This window comes from Salvelinus fontinalis, chromosome 42 (assembly GCF_029448725.1).
Source record: "Salvelinus fontinalis isolate EN_2023a chromosome 42, ASM2944872v1, whole genome shotgun sequence".
NCBI lineage: Eukaryota > Metazoa > Chordata > Actinopteri > Salmoniformes > Salmonidae > Salvelinus > Salvelinus fontinalis.
This window is the reverse complement of record NC_074706.1, coordinates 22,166,737-22,183,666: the sequence shown is the minus strand read 5'-3', so window position 1 is coordinate 22,183,666 and position 16,930 is coordinate 22,166,737. Positions and strand designations below refer to the sequence as shown.

At 42.7% G+C, this 16,930-nt stretch overlaps 3 protein-coding genes across 5 annotated transcripts; 1 reads left to right on the top strand and 2 right to left on the bottom strand.

Annotated features, from left to right (window-relative positions):
• Nucleotides 1-754: 754 nt before the first annotated feature.
• On the bottom strand, nt 755-7,977 carry ndufs8a (NADH:ubiquinone oxidoreductase core subunit S8a). Of its 3 annotated transcripts, none has more exons than XM_055909208.1 (7): nt 7,914-7,977; nt 6,970-7,014; nt 6,522-6,587; nt 6,124-6,213; nt 5,613-5,785; nt 2,173-2,301; nt 755-1,941 (listed from the first exon to the last, which is right to left on the bottom strand). In XM_055909208.1, exons 2-7 carry the CDS (start codon nt 7,010-7,012, stop codon nt 1,810-1,812), a joined length of 633 nt encoding a protein of 210 aa, XP_055765183.1. In that variant the 5' UTR covers nt 7,013-7,014; nt 7,914-7,977; the 3' UTR covers nt 755-1,809. The 3 variants fall into 3 exon arrangements, with proteins under 3 accessions (XP_055765183.1, XP_055765182.1, XP_055765184.1); XM_055909207.1 differs by having other exon boundaries at nt 7,910-7,975; XM_055909209.1 differs by having other exon boundaries at nt 7,899-7,949.
• Nucleotides 7,978-8,558: 581 nt separating this feature from the next.
• si:dkey-9i23.8 (beta-1 adrenergic receptor) lies at nt 8,559-11,133 on the top strand. The gene is made up of 6 exons (XM_055909260.1): nt 8,559-8,780; nt 9,083-9,272; nt 9,566-9,704; nt 10,021-10,185; nt 10,460-10,541; nt 10,701-11,133. The coding sequence occupies exons 1-6, from the start codon at nt 8,730-8,732 to the stop codon at nt 10,911-10,913; spliced, it is 840 nt and encodes a 279-aa protein (XP_055765235.1). The 5' UTR covers nt 8,559-8,729; the 3' UTR covers nt 10,914-11,133.
• tmem187 (transmembrane protein 187) lies at nt 10,958-12,321 on the bottom strand. The gene has a single exon (XM_055909261.1). The coding sequence runs from the start codon at nt 12,184-12,186 to the stop codon at nt 11,422-11,424; it is 765 nt and encodes a 254-aa protein (XP_055765236.1). The 5' UTR covers nt 12,187-12,321; the 3' UTR covers nt 10,958-11,421.
• Between the last annotated feature and the right edge of the window lie 4,609 nt (nt 12,322-16,930).

Sequence of the window (16,930 nt, the reverse complement as noted above, 5' to 3'; positions counted from 1 at the left end):
CAGTTCTAGATTTAATTTTGGATTGGAGATGCTTAATGTCTGGAAGGAGAGTTTACAGTCTAACCAGACACCTAGGTATTTGTAGTTGTCCACATATTCTAAGTCAGAACCATCCAGAGTAGTGATGCTAGGCGGGCTGGCAGCAATCGGTTGAAGAGCATGCATTTAGTTTAACTAGCATTTAAGAGCAGTTGGAGGCCACGGAAGGAGTGTTGTATGGCATTGAAGCTCGTTTGGAGGTTAGCTAGCTAGCTAATGTCATATTAACATTGACATGAAATCAGTCAAAAAAACGGTATCAAGAACGAGACAAAACAAGATGGTAACTTGACAAGTGAAGTTGTGGGGCTTGCTTCAGCTCTTTAAAAGTATTTTTGTGGTAATGTAAGAAGCTTACAGTAACTGCTCCTGTATGGCTCAGTTGGTAGAGCCTGGTGCTTGCACCATCAGGGTAGTGGGTTCGATTTCTGGAGTCTCTCATACATAAAATGTATGCATGCATGCCTGTAAGTTGCTTTGGTTGAAAACATCTGCTAACTGGCATATTATATATATATATATATATATATCTAATTTAACACCTGGTGATGTTACCTGGCAGGCCAAAACTCAATCTCACTAACAGCTCTTATACTTAAAGGGAATTAGCCACAATTTCACATTACTATTCCAACCTCAGTGTGGAAATATATAAAATACAGGATAATAAATTGTCTTACCGCACTGGGCCTTTAAAAGAAGACACCGCAGGCCATTTGAATTTTGTATTTTATTTTACATAATTTGACGTCCACAAGTATTTAACCTTTGTACAATTCTCATGACAACAAACCCCCATTTAACTTCGTGTTGGCAGCAGGCTAATATATCTACTAGTTTGAGGATATTATAATCGAGCCTGAGTCTATCATGTACAAACTGGTTGTATAACGCTTTCTGACAAAATGATAACATTCTGCCCTTAAAACAGAGTAGGAATGCGTCCCAAATGGCACACTCTTCCTTAAATAGTGCATTACTTTTGACCAGAATCTTATGGGCTCTGGTCAAAAGTAGTGCACTATATAGGAGATAAGATGCCATTTGGAACACAAAGTAGGTAGTTGTCCCTAACCACTAGCACATGAGATTGTTCTCTTTCCCCCTAATGGTTCAGGTTAGGGTAGGGGCAATATCTTACCTCGAATCAGATAAACAGTACTGTTGAGGAAAGACATCAGGGGTGCGTTCAGTAGGGCACAGCATTGTGGAACGTTCAGATAGAAATATGGTACGTAGAACAAACATGCCTCTCTGACAAGTAGAATAAAAAATCATGTCAACTCTATTCATGTCATTTCTTTCTGCAAATTTCCACAACGTATCCCTATTGAATGTGCCCCAGGATAGGCATCTGTGGGCGGGCTGCCGGTACAGGAGACTGAGGGTGCTTCTCTCTGTGGGTGAACTGAGCTTATTAATACAGTGGTCCACACAGACCTCGTTCTGGAGAGCTGTGGGTTCCTGCTGTTTATTTGTCCCATTCATCCAAGTCACATTCAATATTTATGTAGTATAGATATATGCAATATAGATAAACGGTGCTGTCTGGATCTCTGGAAACATATCTGGGTGTGAACCATTGATCTGGATCAACTGTACAGTATGGATGGACGTGTGTCTGTGTCAAAGAGGCTGACGGATAGCTATACAATGTGTGTGCCAGTCTGTCATACCGCATCTGTGTGCGTTTCATGGTTATCAACAGAGTACGGTCGGTCAGTCAGTCGGTTGGTGTGTGGGTGTGTGTGTATCTGCGCACCAGCCCGTCTATCGATAGAGATAATCAGCTTGTATGTTGGCAGCGATCTCAGCCTCCCACTTGTCTCCGTTGTTGAGCAGTTTCTCTTTGTTGTAGAGCAGCTCCTCATGAGTCTCTGTGGAAAACTCAAAGTTGGGGCCCTGAGGGAGAGAGATGTGAAAGAGGGGAGACAAACCGAATAGTTTTACAGGTCCTTTACGCCAACCTCAGTCACAGGGATCATAACGGCCAGACATCTACAGAGGAAGCTATAGTAGAGGGGTTTTGTGCCAAATGGCAATTTCCTTTTGGTCAAATGTAACGCACTAAGTAGGGAATAGGGTGCCATTTGGGACACCGACCACAGTAGAGAGGTAGAAGGTCCAGCTCACCTCCACGATAGCGTCAACAGGACAGGCCTCCTGGCAAAAGCCACAGTAAATACACTTGGTCATGTCGATGTCGTAGCGCGTCGTCCTCCTGCTGCCGTCCGATCGGGGCTCTGCCTCGATGGTGATGGCCTATGTAATGGGGGGGGGGGGTAAATCATGTTTAGGGCAGTGAGCCTGAAGGTGTTGTGGTATAGCAGACATAGGAAACGATAAACAGTGCACTTCTTTTGACCAGGGCCTATAGGGTGAACTATGCAGGGGTCTATGTACGTGTACCAATTTTGGACGCAGCCATGGAGGTATTTCCGTTGCAAAGTGCAGGTGTTTTGATACCCTGGGAGGGTTAGGGATATGCAGATGCGAATAGTTCAGGAGTGTTAACACTACAGGGGCCGGTTGTATCAGTTGGGCCGTAACTCTATGTCCGACGTAAAATGCGCTCAACGCCGGACCAAAAAAATGATACCCGCTGCACCACCTGGGAGCAAGCCTTCTATGAGCGGTCTAGCAGGGAGCAGGCGGCGTAGGGTGTTCAATTCAGACTGTCTTCTTGATACCGATAGAAAGAATAGTCATCCATTTTAAAAAGCAGGTGAATCTTGCGTTCGTATTTCACAGCCTCCACTGACTGTTGGAGTTACCTATGCACGAGTCATTAGCAAAATAATATTGTAGATTTGGGCAACATTATAGCATGCTAAAATGTTTCTGATCAGCAATAGATGAGCAAACGAATAAATGAGCTGGCACCTCCACTTATTTTCCCAGCCAGAGACCAATTAACCAAATATACAGAAGGAGATTCGGTGAAACCAAATCACATCGGACAAGTCACAGGCTTTTGGTCTGGAGTAAGCTACTAGGTGAGTAAACAGAAAAATCATCAACTTGTTATAGACTACATAACATGCTATCAAAATGGTCGATCAGTGGTAAAAAAAGAGAGTCATCTGGACTAAAGATAGGTTTCCCACCTATAAATATATGCGCATTTGGATTTAATACGCATGCACCCTGTATCAAAAAGGTTGGCTGGTCCTCATTCAAGTACCGTCCGTTTTTTTTTTTTTTTTTTTTTTACAAAGTTCTACTACACAAGCATCTGACTTACTTAACTCTGTTGTTGAAGTATCAAAACATGAGATACCAAACCCGCTCACTCGAGGTTCCTCGGGTCTCTCCACCGAAATAGGTAAATCTGCTTTCAGTTATAATGCCCCCAACTTTTTGGAATAACCTGCACAACTCCCTGCATCTTGATTCCCTGGTGTCGCTAGGGCAGTTTAGGAGTCTAATGTTGAATTTGTTAAATGAGAATTGCATTTGTTTTGATAGAAATAATAAATAAAAAAATGGTGGTGTTGAATTTTTATTGTAACCACACACACACTACCAGTCAAAAGCTTAGACACACCTACTCATTCAAGGGTTTCGGTATTTTTACTATTTTCTACATTGTACAACAGTGAAGACATCAAAACTATGAAATAACACATATGAATTCATGTAGTAACCAAAATAGCCAACCGTTGCACACTTGGCATTCTCTCAACCAGCTTCATGAGGTAGTCACCTGGAATGCATTTCAATTAACAGGTGTGCCTTGTTAAGTTAATTAGTGGAATTTATTTCCTTCTTAATGCGTTTGAGCCAATTACTTGTGTTGTGATAAGATAGATGGTCTTTTACCAAATAGGGCTAAGTCCATTATATGGCAAGAACAGCTTAAGTAAGTAAAGAGAAATGACAGTCCATCATTCATTTAAGACCTGAAAGTCAGTCAATACAGAAAAGTTGAGTAACTTTGAAAGTTTCTTCAAGTGCAGTCACAAAAACCATCAAGCGCTATGATGAAATTGGCTCTCATGAGGACCCAGTTACCTCTGCTGCAGAGGATACGTTCATTAGAGTTACCAGCCCAAATAAAATGCTTCACAGAGTTCAAGTAACAGACACATCTCAACATCAACTGTTCAGAGGAGCGCCTTCATAGCCGAATTTCTGCAAAGAAACCACTACTAAAGAACACCAATAATAAGAAGAGACTTGCTTGGACCAAGAAACAAGGGCAATGGACATTAGATTGGTGGAAATCTGTACTTTGGTCTGAATTCAAATTTGAGATTTTTGGTTCCAACCGCAATGTCTTTGTGAGATGCGGAATAGGTGAACCGATGATGACCACATAAGTGGTACCCACTGTGAAGCATGAAGGAGGTGGTGTGATGGTGCTTTGCTGGTGATACTGTCTGAAATTTATTTAGAATTCAATGCACACTTAACCAGCATAGCTACCACAGCATTCTGCAGCGATACGCCATCCCGTCTGGTTTGCGTTTAGTGGGACTATCATTTGTTTTTCCAAAAGGACAATGACCCAACACTTCCAGGGTGTGTAAGGTCTATTTGACCAAGAAGGAGAGTGATAGAGTGCTCCATCAGATTACCTGGCCTCCACAATCACCCAACCTCAACCCAATTAAGATGGTTTGGGAAGAGTTGGACCATAGAGTGAAGGAAAAGCAGCCAACAAGTACTCAGTATATGTGGAAACTCCTTCCAGACTGTTGGAAAAGCATTCCAGGTGAAGCTGGTTGAGAGAATGCCAAGAGTGTGCAAAGCTGTCATCAAGGATACTTTGAAGAACCTAAAATATATATTTAGATTTTCTAGTCATAATTTTTTGGTTACTACATGATTCTGGCAGGTAGCCTAGTGGTTGGAGCATTGGGCCAGTAACCGAAAGGTTGTTGGATCGAATCCCCGAGCTGACAAGGTAAAAACCTGTTGTTCTGCATTTGAAATAAGAATTTGTTCTTAACTGACTTGCCTGTTAAATGTAAAAAATAAAATAATCCATGTTATTTCATAGTTTTGATGTCTTCACTATTACTCTACAATGTAGAAAATAGCACAAATAAAGAAAAACCCTTGAATACATAGGTGTGTATATACACACACTTTTGGGGGGAATGTTTGTGTTGAATTTGTTGTCCTCAGGGCACTATTGAAAATGAGACTCTTGTCTCAATGGGCTCCCGATTTAAATAAAAGTAAAAAAAGACATAATTAATTCCCACAGTAACTCTTTATGGGTCCATCTAGTTGTGGTTAAGAAAATGTTAATGCATAGTGGTGGGCTATGCAAAGGGATGGATTGTTCTCTCTGTGGAAGTGACATGCCTTGCAAATTTTAGAACTGCCACGATGGCAACAGCCTAGTCACGGGCACAGCCTAGCAACCATAATTATGAAGCATTAAATCTCATGAACGCACATTGCTTACACTGGACTAAGCTACGACAAGTCTTATTTTGAATTGGTGCAAACATGTGTGAATTCTGATCACAAAGTCTGACATAGCTACGCCTGACCTAGCATTTAAGACCACGTTTTTACGCCCAACCGTTGCAACAGGCCACAGGTGTGTTTCTATGTACCTGGGCAGGGCAGATGGCTTCACACAGCTTGCAGGCGATGCAGCGCTCCTCTCCAGAGGGGTACCTGCGCAGGGCGTGCTCACCGCGGAAACGGGGCGACAGGGGCCCCTTCTCAAAAGGGTAGTTTATGGTGGCCGGCTCTCTGAACAGGTAGCTCATGGTCATGCCCAATCCTGGGGGAGCAAGAAGCAGGAAGTGATGTTATACACTGCACTGGCTGCATCCAAAATGGCACCATACAGATTTCAGACTAATTTGTCAGTATGTAGCCTTTATCACAGTCATTGCAAGGCTGGTCCCTGATCTTTTGGTGCCCTCTTGTCAACTCCTATGAAATTTGTCATAGGAGTTTGCAAAATAGCAACAAAAAAACCTGGGACCAGGTTATTCAGTGGCTGTGTCTGAAATGACACCCTACGGGCCCTGGTCAAAAGTAGTGGACTATATAGGGAATACAGCACCGTTTCAGACATGGGGGTTGGTGTCACGAAGAGTCAGGAGTGAAACTGACCTCTGAAGAGCTCCGTCCACAGCAGAGTCTGAGCGGCTCGGTCTGTTATGGACTTCATGTCTGTGGGCAGATCCTGAGCATTCACATACTCTACAGAGAGAGGAAGAGAGAAGGCAAGAGGGAGGGAGAAAGAGAGGGAGGTAGAGAGAAAGACAGTGAGATGAATGTTGAGTGCGTGTCTGAACATTCATACTAATCAAAGGAAAACAAAGGGCAGCTGTGTGGGGATCACAGTGGTCAGGTGTATATGAGAGGCACTGGGTGTGCTCGTTTTGAATTCCCAGGTGCCCCGGATGGGTGGGGATTTCCCTTTAGGACGAATGGAATGCGCAAATGCCGCACACCCGATGATGCAAAACGAACGCACCTTGAGAGCCGGGGTAAGATACAGTACTTACTGAATCCCTCTCTCTGGGCCGACAGACTGATTAGACGCACCAGATTGTGTCCAGCCGCAAAGGCGCCTGTGGGGCGGAGGGGAAAAGAGTCAAATTATGACCTAAAAGGCAGAGGATGAAATGGAGCTACAAGGGAAGTGTTTTCACCACAAGAGGTCAACAATTAGCAAGTAGACTTCACTGACAGGTAACAGCATTGACTCGTCTTAAATTATTACATTAAGAGCATTTATCAGACACTCTTATCCAGAGCGACCTACAATCAGTATCTTCATAGATAGTTGAGATGTGTTTTGGGTATCTGTATCCACTGTTTACCCCAAATAACTGAGTATAGCCTAAATTTCCTCTTGAACTGTTGATGACCAGAGTGACTTCTCTATCACTAAAGCAGTGCACCACACCATCAATATCCATCCATCCCTCCCTCCCTCAGGTGAGGTCTTACCTGGCCGGGACACGGAATATAGTACACGCAACGCCGCAGACATGTCTGGAACACGCCAACAACATAGGAAGAGGTAGGGAAAGAAAAACAGAGACATGTAATTATTAATCATGTGACACGCAAGTGCAATACAGGGTATGTGCATATAAATTGGCCAATGTTTTTTTTTTTAAAGGTCACTGACCTATTGAAATCTGTTGCCAGATAACACATTGCACTCATTCAGAAAACCTGTATCGGTCTTACTTTGTTTGTCATGACATAATGTAAAGATGTGCCTTGTGTTATCATCCAATAACTTGTCTGTTTGTCAACAAACAAACCATAGGCAGATAGCTAACTAAGTTCCATAGCTAAGAGGTTAGTATGTGTGCTTGTTCCTAAAATCATTTATGTGTGATGATCATTATGACCCTTATGTCAGATCTCTGCTGGTCCTTGTGACGACAGCATGCGATACAAGAGAGAAGAAGCTACTACACTAAAATTAATATCTGTTAACAGCATAGGTTAGTTAGTACGTTAGCTTGCTAGTTGAGGACATGAGTGTTCCAGCAAGCCAACTGTTTTCCCAGAAAACAAAAGCCAACCGTCTAACGTTACCCAGATGACACAGGCCCCGTTCAACGCTATTTTTTACTGCGTGACATGATATATTGTAGCAAAATGTAATACTACCAAAACGCTTTACGCTATGACAAATGCATGTTGTTAGATAGGTACTAACAAGCATTAGCGAGCCGGCTAGCAACAACCGGTTAGCCATAAAATCCTCAAGGACTTTTCCAATGACTGACGTTATGTAGCTTTAGCTGTAAAATGAGCGGTCATACAAGTACCAAAAGGCAGTAGAAATTTAAACAAAGATATTAAGTGTTGTAAAAAATCGTTAAAACCATTGCAAATAAGTATGTAGTTGATAAAATAACCTCAAACTCACCGACCTGTCGCTATTTGGCCTTCTAAACCAGAACAGCGGACGATTTGAGAAGTGCAATTTGCGTGGGCAGGAAGTCAAAGAACGTTATGACAGAGATCTCGCGTTGGACGTCAAAAAGTTGCCATGTTTGATGTGGCGCAGGTGGTAAGGTCAAAAGTTTGAAAATATGATTTTCTATCCTAAAATACAGTGCTACGTGAAATTCTTAAATGTACTGTTGTTGTTTTGAATTGATTGTACTTCATTCAGTATTTAGTAGTGATATTTTACGCACACACACACACACACACACACACACACACACACACACACACACACACACACACACACACACACACACACACACACACACACACACACACACACACACACACACACACACACACACACACACACAATGCTTGATAAGGGATTTGCCAGTGGCTAATGAAGCAGGATAGTTTTAATTGGAGATTGTTTTTGATGATGGTCTCACTTTGTGTAATCATCACTCTCCCATCCACAATTCCCTCTATCTCCTCATGGTTGTGGACTCTAACCAGCCGTCTTAAAAGTAAGTACGGTACTGTATTACAATTACATGAATTATTCTATAATAGCAATGATTTTCTACACATTGTGAGGCTTTCAAGATTGTATAATTTGACTAACCAACAGTAATTGACTGCATTCATTTATATCTTTATAACTTATAATCACTGTTCTTTCTCTTCTCCATCGCTCAGTGAACGATTGGGCCAACAGCAGCACATCGGTAGTGTTGGAGCAGTCCTGGACAAGGGTTGAGAGGTCAGTGCTGGTGACAGTTCTGAGCGTGGAGATGGTGCTGGGGGTCATTGGGAACTGTCTGGTACTACTGGTAAAAATCATGGTAGGTAACTGTTATTAACTCTGAGTGTCACACACTTTTCTCCCTGACCTACTGTTAGGAGATCTAACCAAGGACTCGTATATCCCCTTTGTAACCCAGTGTTCTGACTGTAGCTTACTTCTGTGAGTGCGTTATAGTTTACATATGCCTGCCTGATGGTGCCACTTTTTTACAAAATGTCACAGTACAAACAAGCTCTATCTGCTGATGAAGAGGCACCGAGCAATGCCAATGAGCAGAGCCCATATATATATATAAAAAAGCTTGAAATAGAATAATCTCTCTCTCCGTCTCTTTCTCAGTGTAGGGATCAGTTTCCCTGTAGATACTGGGTCCCCTTCATCAGTCTGACCCTCTCCGACCTTGGCTCCTCCCTGCTCATCATCTCTGGCTCCCTATTGGCTATGTTGACTAAGGGTCAGAGGTCACCATGGTGCGAGGTCGTCAGCTTGCTCAAATTCGCCTTCATCACTTCCTCTATTGGAAGCATAGGTGAGAATCTCCTGGGCCTAGGTTGTAGGCGTTTTGAATCTGCATTTCACTTGGAGAAACAACAGTGTTACGGGACTGACTTTGATGACCACTTAATGCGCTAACCAACTTCTCTACATACACACTTTTCATTCTCATTATTCACGTCTAAACACCCACTCCTCATACATGCATATTTTACATCCAATTCAACAATCCTCAATCCACTTACATCTATTGTGTGTCCCAAATGGCACTCTATTGCCTATGTAGTGCACTACTTTAAACAAAACGAATTCCTCCCCTCTCCACAGCGATTCTCTGCGTACAGCGAGCCAAGGGCGTGGCCTCCACAGGAAGAGGCGCCTCTGTTGTTGTGGCTCTGGCTTGCCTGGCTTCCTGGTTGACAGGGGTGGTGTTTGGGAGCATCCCTGTGGTCTACAACTGGATCAGGTGAGGGAAGGTTGTGGTGAGGGTCTTGTAGTTATTTGGGTCATACTAGACATACAGTGAGGCAGACTAGGTCATTGTTAATTTATCTTCTCTTCCATCAATGTACCCTGGTCTATCTTTAGCCCAGTTAGCCAATCTAAAATAGGGGTTTTGCACAGAATTATAATTATTTGGCCAATAATGGGGGCCCAAGGAAAAAATGGGCTGGTGTCAGGCCCTCAAGGAAAGAAATAGGCAGGTCTGTTAGAAATGTCCGAGCCGAATTTGGTCCGGTCCGTCCCTGCCTCTGAACTCTCTGTCTCTCTCCAACTCTCAGGTACGACCCTGCAGAGATGCTGTGTGCAGTGTTCTGGGAGAGCAGTTACTCTGACATGCTGGTCTATATCCTCTGTGCTTTCTCCATCTGCATATTCCTCCCCTTCCTCCTCATCCTCTTCTGCTCTCTCTTCACCGCTGCTTGCTGCGGGAGGTACTGCGACAGGTATGTGTTGTGATTTGTGAGCATCGTAATAGTCTGAAATGGTCACCTCCCCCTCGTCTCGTTTACATCATCTGCATTGATGTGAAATAACTGCACATCAATTTCCTGATGCACACCATTCTTGCTTTACCAAAGCATCTTTTTCAAGCTAGAAATGGAGGTTCCATTCACATATACTCGAAAATTATAGATCAGTGCAGATGATAGAAAGGAGATGAAGGCAACCAGATTAGTACCTTCCTTAGTAACGGCTCTTTCTCTCTCTCCTTCATAGTGACCCAGATGACCTCTCCTCTGTCACTCCTCTGATTGTGGCCTTGTACCTGTTCTGCTACACTCCCTTCGCTGTGTCTGAGGTGACACACACACACAAACATCTACACACACACACACACACACACACACACACACACACACACACACACACACACACACACACACACTCTCTTCAGATTCATTTTGCCATTCTCCTCCCTGAAGCCAATGGTTATTTTTTACTCCTCACTTCCCCACAGCTGATTCTTCTTGGAAAACTGGACCTATCCCCTGCACCTGATTGGCTGAGAACTCTGTCATCAGTGATGTCCTACCTAGACTGCGGGTTGAACCCCATCATCTACTGTGCCAACCAGGACTTCCGGGAGGCGGGACTTGCTCTGTTCTGGACCAGTAGGAAGTTATTATTCTCTGAGCCTGTGCTGACAAGCATGACAAAGTTGGAATTGTAAAGATTGACCACAAAATAAATTATGTAAAGTTGGTGGCTAAAAGATTTCTCATAAAACAGTTATAATTCCTCCAATTTGTGATATTATGACAATGATTGTTTTGACATATTTACACATTTGTTGGAAATATATGTTGCACTGATGTTGATTTCTTATGAGATTAGATGTTAACAAACGAGATGTACAAAGAAAAAACAAATATATCTTCATCAGTCTTAAATCATTGGCTGACTCAGTTCTTGCTGCATTTTCCCCTCTGCATTTTATCAAACCAGCCTACATGTAACTACATCTTTTTTACAAATCTGAATTAGGTGTGATTGGCCTACTATCTAGAATATAACTTCAGTGAATGACGACACAGTTTTGTCATTTCGTCCCTGAAGTGGGTTACGTTTCTTCTACACAATTTCTGCTCCCTTAAGTCCACGAAGACAATTGAATGACTTAACACACATTAATTGCAGACAGACTCAGACCTATTGCCATTGATCATCCATGGACAGACCTATTCAGTCCGTTTTGGTGCTATGCTTGTGAAGCGCGTGAGAAAGCAGAAACTGTAGTGGAACTGCAGAACGTCACACACTTTGGACCAGAAGTGTCCAGTGAGATGTTGGAACGGTCGGTATCGGGCCAGGGTGTGATCCAACAGTTTCAGCAACACGAAACCACTGCAGGACAGTACCGCAAGACCCAGGTATCTCCGGGAATGGCAGTCCCCATGGTTACGGTTTACCCCTACACCTTTGATGACCGCGAAGGCCACATGACATCCGAGGGCCACCTCGAACCCTTGGTCGTGCACCAGCGAAAGGCCATAGCTGAGAATGGAGCACAACTCGACCGTTAACGCGTACCTTGGCCGCCAACCGTGCTCGATAAAATCGCACCACACCAGCACCCACGCGAAGATGGGAAGCGTGAACCACTGGTCCAAAACAGCGGGCGCACGAAGGAGAGTCGCGAGGCGCACCCACTGCACAGGTGCGTAGGCAATGGCCATGAGTGCGAACATGTCTTTGACGTAATCTGCCCTCGTGTCTCTTTTACCCTTCGTCCGTTGAAGTAGCCAGTAAATGCCCATGAAAATGTATCCCAAATTGACCAAGGAGTTGAATGGCATTGCCAGGTAACATGGTAGGTAGTCAACTGTCTTCTCGGCGTAGTGATCATAGCTTATGTCGACTAAAACGCTGTTGAATAGACCAGTGTTCGCCAAAACGACACAAACACAAAAGGGCACTAAAACGTGTAACAATGCAGACTTCATTGTTATATCATATAGTCCAACGCATTCGTACAATAATTGTTTTAAAAAGAATGGAAAATTAAATGTTTTGACAGAGCAAGTTGCGACACAAACTTTTCCTGTTGTTTTTCCGGGATTGGAATCACATGATGACGCAATGAGTTATACACTAGATGACTAATGGGCACTGTTTTGAAGACCCGTGCCTCCATCTTGGCACTCCCCCACCGTTTAAGAAAAATATGTAGGAAGTTTTGATATGCGTTTATTAATGTCTACATTTGCTTTTGCCAAGTTTATTATATTACAGACACCTTCATGTATATGTAACAGTTTAACTTTAGTCCGTCCCCTCGCGCGAACCAGGGACCCTCTGCACACATCAACAACAGTCACCCACGAAGCATCGTTACCCATCGCTCCACAAAGGCCGCGGCCCTTGCAGAGCAAGGGGAACCACTACTTCAAGGTCTCAAAGCGAGTGACGTCACCATTTGAAAAGCTATTAGCGCACACCACCGCTAACTAGCTAGCCATTTCACATCGGTTACATTCACCCCCCTTTCAACCTCCTCCTTTTCCGCAGCAACCAGGGATCCGGGTCAACAGCATCAATGTAACAGTTTAACCTTAAACCGTCCCCACGCCCGACCCGGGCGAGAACCAGGGACCCTCCGCACACATCAACAACAGTCACCCACGAAGCATCGTTACCCATCACAAGGGGAACCACTACTTCAAGGTCTCAAAGCGAGTGACGTCACCGTTTGAAAGGCTATTAGCGGGCACCACCGCTAACTAGCTAGCCATTTCACATCGGTTACAAATACTTGTATATATTTTGATCTAAACATAAAAGTAAAACATTGGAAAATATATAAAAACATTTTCCTTAAAACCTCTGGGATAGGCGGGACGCTACTGTCCCACTTGGCCAAAAGCCAGAGAAAATGCAGAGCGCCAAATTCAAATAAATGACTATAAAAATCACACTTTCATTAAATCACACATGAAAGATACCAAATTAAAACTACACTTGTTGTGAATCCAGCAAACATGTCAGAATTCAAATAGGCTTTTCGGCGAAAGCAAACGATGCTATTATCTGAGGATAGCACCATAGTAAACAAAGAGAGAGAAGCATATTTCAACCCTGCAGGCGCGACACAAAACGCAGAAATAAAAATATAATTCATGCCTTACCTTTGATGAGCTTCTGTTGTTTGCACTCCAATATGTCCCATAAACATCACAAATGGTCCTTTTGTTCGATTAATTCCGTCGATATATAACCAAAATGTCCATTTATTTGGCGAGTTTGATCCAGAAAAACACCGGTTCCAACCTGTGCAACGTGACTACAAAATATTTCAAAAGTTACCTGTAAACTTTGCCAAAACATTTCAAACTACTTTTGTAATACAACTTTATGTATTTTTTAACGTAAATAATCGATAAAATTGAAGACGGGATGATCTGTGTTCAATACAGTATTAAAACAAACTGTAGCTAGCTTTCTGGTCACGCGCCTCTATCTAACAGTACACTTCAAGTGACCCTCGTTCAAGATGGTCGTACTTCTTCATTACACAAAGGATAAACCTCAACCAATTTCTAAAGACTGTTGACATCCAGTGGAAGCGGTAGGAACTGAAAGAAGGTACCTTAGAAATCTGGATTCCCAATGAAAACCCATTGAAAAGAGAGTGACCTCAAAAAAAAATATCTGAATGGTTTGTCCTCGGGGTTTCACCTGCTAAATAAGTTCTGTTATACTCTCAGACATGATTCAAACAGTTTTAGAAACTTCAGAGTGTTTTATATCCAAATCTCCTAATAATATGCATATCTTATCTTCTGGGAATGAGTAGCTGGCAGTTGAATTTGGGTATGCTTTTCATCCAAATGTGAAAATGCTGCCCCCTATCCTAGAGAAGTTTTAAAGTATCCCTTTTGTTGTTGATTGAAATAGCTATAAGTGACTAGGCAACAGGATATATATATCATAGACAGAAGCAGCAACGTAGGGGATGAGTGTGAAAGTGTGTGTGTGTGGCGTCAGTATGCATGTGTGTTTTGGGATGTCAGTGTAGGAGCCAACTTTTGCTTGATCTGAAAATGTGGTCGTAGACTCCGTATGGAGAGTGTGACACATTTGCGGAGCCTCCGGAGGCACACAGAGGCCAAATTGAGCTCCCAAATTCTGTAACGGAGGGCTCCGCATTGACATGATTGGTTGACGGTAGGTGGGGGCGGGAGGTCCTGTATAAACACATACTCACTTCGTTCACAACAACTCTGCACTGCAACGTGAAGCGCAAGAAGTATGAATGCCCTGACTTCTGCAGAGGCTGTATCACCGTAAATGATGGAGCCTTCCTCTATACCACATGGTATAGAGGTCCTGGATAGCAGGGAGCTCGGCCCCAGTGATGTACTGGGCCGTACGCACTACACTCTGTCGCGCCTTGCATTGGATGCCAAGCAGTTGCCATACCAAGTGTTGATACAGCCAGTCAAGATGCTCTAGATGGTGCAGCTGTAGAACTTTTTTAGGATCTGAGGGCCCATGCCAAATATTTTCAGCTTCCTAGTTTCCACCAAAGAAAGCACTGAGCTAGACTGAAGCACCTGCATTTTGGAGCTGCCTTACTCAAGAAAGCAAGAAAGAGACCATGTTTGTATACGGCTTTATTCACTTAATAAATGTGTTTTTACATTGTTTGCAAACTGATATGTGACATGTACTAATGCCAAAATAACATGGAAAACATGCAACAAATCGATGGTGCCACTGCTGGCACCACACTGCCAGGTCACTGACCTCTCTCATAGGCTGCGTCATCGTCGTTTGTGATCAGGCCTACCACTGTTTTCTTGTCGGCAAACTTATTGATGGTGTTGGAGTCGTGCATTGCCACAGTCGTGGGTGAACAAGCAGTACAGGAGGGGACTAAGCACGCACCCCTGAGGGGCCCCATTCTCAAGTAGGTGTCCTTTGGTCCAGGTGGAAAAGGGCAGTGTGGAGTGCAATAGAGATTGCATCATCTGTGGATCTGTTGGGGCGATATGTGAATTGGAGTGCGTCCAGGGTGTCTGGGATGATGGTGTTGATGTGAGCCATGACCAGCCTTTCAAAGCATTTCATGATCATCCGCATAATACACAGCCCTTGTCGCAAGGATCTGTACACAATTCCTGGTAGCTGAAAATGTCCCAGTTCTACCTTTGCCTGCATACTCACCAGACATGTCAACCATTGAGCATGTTTGGGATGCTCTGGATTGACGTGTATAACTGTGTTCCAAATGTAATGCAGACGTAAGACAGTTACGGTATCTGTAAGGATGAGAAGCACAGGGAGGAGGTGAGATGACACTTTTTTTTATAATACATAAAATGTAAAGACAAAAAAGGAGAAGAGAGGATGAGAGGGAGAAGCAACCTGGTCCACTCTGGTAAGATTTTCTTTAGTATGTCATTGTGAAAATGTTCATTTTTTTTCTTTTGTAATGTCATAGAATATACTTTATTCTCAGTCAATTTACCTGGTGAAACCGTGTAGTTATTCCATCATTGTCCCCTAGGTGGCGCTGCTGTCCCAGTGAATCTCCAGGAGGAGAATGCAGCGTGTGGCATGCCCAGAGCCTGTGACCTGAAGAAGTTTGACGACTCGTACAGGCTGGGCACCTACTGCATCAAGTACTAAAAGACTCTGCTCAACTTCACGAAGAATTCGGTGCTTTTTGAGATATGTAACTTGGTGGAAAAAATACTTTACATTTCACCTCATTTTAACATTCTGTCATAAAGAGCACATGTTCAATTTAATAAAAAAGCATGTTTTCCCATCTCAAGAGGATAATTTAAAAAATGACTGTAAGTTCCAAATAAAGTAACAGGGTTGATGATTTAATCTTCCATCAGCCAGAGGGAATGGAAGAGGGAATGGAAGCTTGTTGTATGCAAGAGGAAGGGCAATTGAATGCAAGCTCCACAAAAAAAATAAACAATTGTTAAAACATTTCTAGCCTGTCTGTCTATGGGTAACAGGGTTGACGTGTTATGCTTGATCCACTTAGTTTTTCACCATAAAACACCAGAGAATTACCAAAAAAAGAGTAGAACCAGCTCACCTGCTTTTACACTATGATTTGACTGTTAGATGTTAAATGTTTTTCTTTCAACATTTATTTTATTTTTTAAAAGGAATAGTTTCATTATATTCAAACGAGACTTTAGTTCACTTAACAGGGTTGACCTTAAAATGAGGGACAGGTTTATTATTATATTTTTTTATCTTCAAATGAATCACTAATCACATAAATGAATCAATAATAATCTTCAGAAAGGACTTTGTCAAAGCAACAGCATAACTAGGACTTACATTGATGATAAACTTGGAGACATTTTGGGGTTAAGTGGGTTAAAATCTTCCTGGATGTCACAGAGGGTGCAAAGAGGGACATGTCAAAATTCTGAATTTTGGCAGTTTAGTCTTTATTCATATTAGAAATCTGATTTATTGAATTCTCCATGTGGTCTATATTAAAGGGCACTGCATTGAATATAACAGGTTTTAAAAAATTCAATATGGGTGCACAATTTTTACTTAACATATCAAAGGGATGCAAAAGGAACTAACATTCTATGAGAGGACAATGAGGTTATAGTACAGTAGATAAGCTCCCAAAAAATACCATATTGTTCTATTTAGTATAGAAGCGTGGAAATTGGCACACTTGTATAGTTTTTCACGCTGAAC

Excerpts from the sequence above, each read along its gene's own strand:
- si:dkey-9i23.8 (XM_055909260.1), top strand. The coding sequence starts at position 8,730 with ATGGTGCTGGGGGTCATTGGGAACTGTCTGGTACTACTGGTAAAAATC. Across the intron at positions 9,273-9,565 it reads TTCCTCTATTGGAAGCATAG|CGATTCTCTGCGTACAGCGA; the intron begins GTGAGAATCTCC and ends CCCTCTCCACAG. Across the intron at positions 10,542-10,700 it reads CTCCCTTCGCTGTGTCTGAG|CTGATTCTTCTTGGAAAACT; the intron begins GTGACACACACA and ends ACTTCCCCACAG.
- tmem187 (XM_055909261.1), bottom strand. The coding sequence starts at position 12,186 with ATGAAGTCTGCATTGTTACACGTTTTAGTGCCCTTTTGTGTTTGTGTC.
- ndufs8a (XM_055909208.1), bottom strand. The coding sequence starts at position 7,012 with ATGTCTGCGGCGTTGCGTGTACTATATTCCGTGTCCCGGCCAG. Across the intron at positions 6,214-6,521 it reads GGCCCAGAGAGAGGGATTCA|AGTATGTGAATGCTCAGGAT; the intron begins GTAAGTACTGTA and ends CTCTCTCTGTAG. Across the intron at positions 1,942-2,172 it reads CTGTTGACGCTATCGTGGAG|GGCCCCAACTTTGAGTTTTC; the intron begins GTGAGCTGGACC and ends TCTCTCCCTCAG.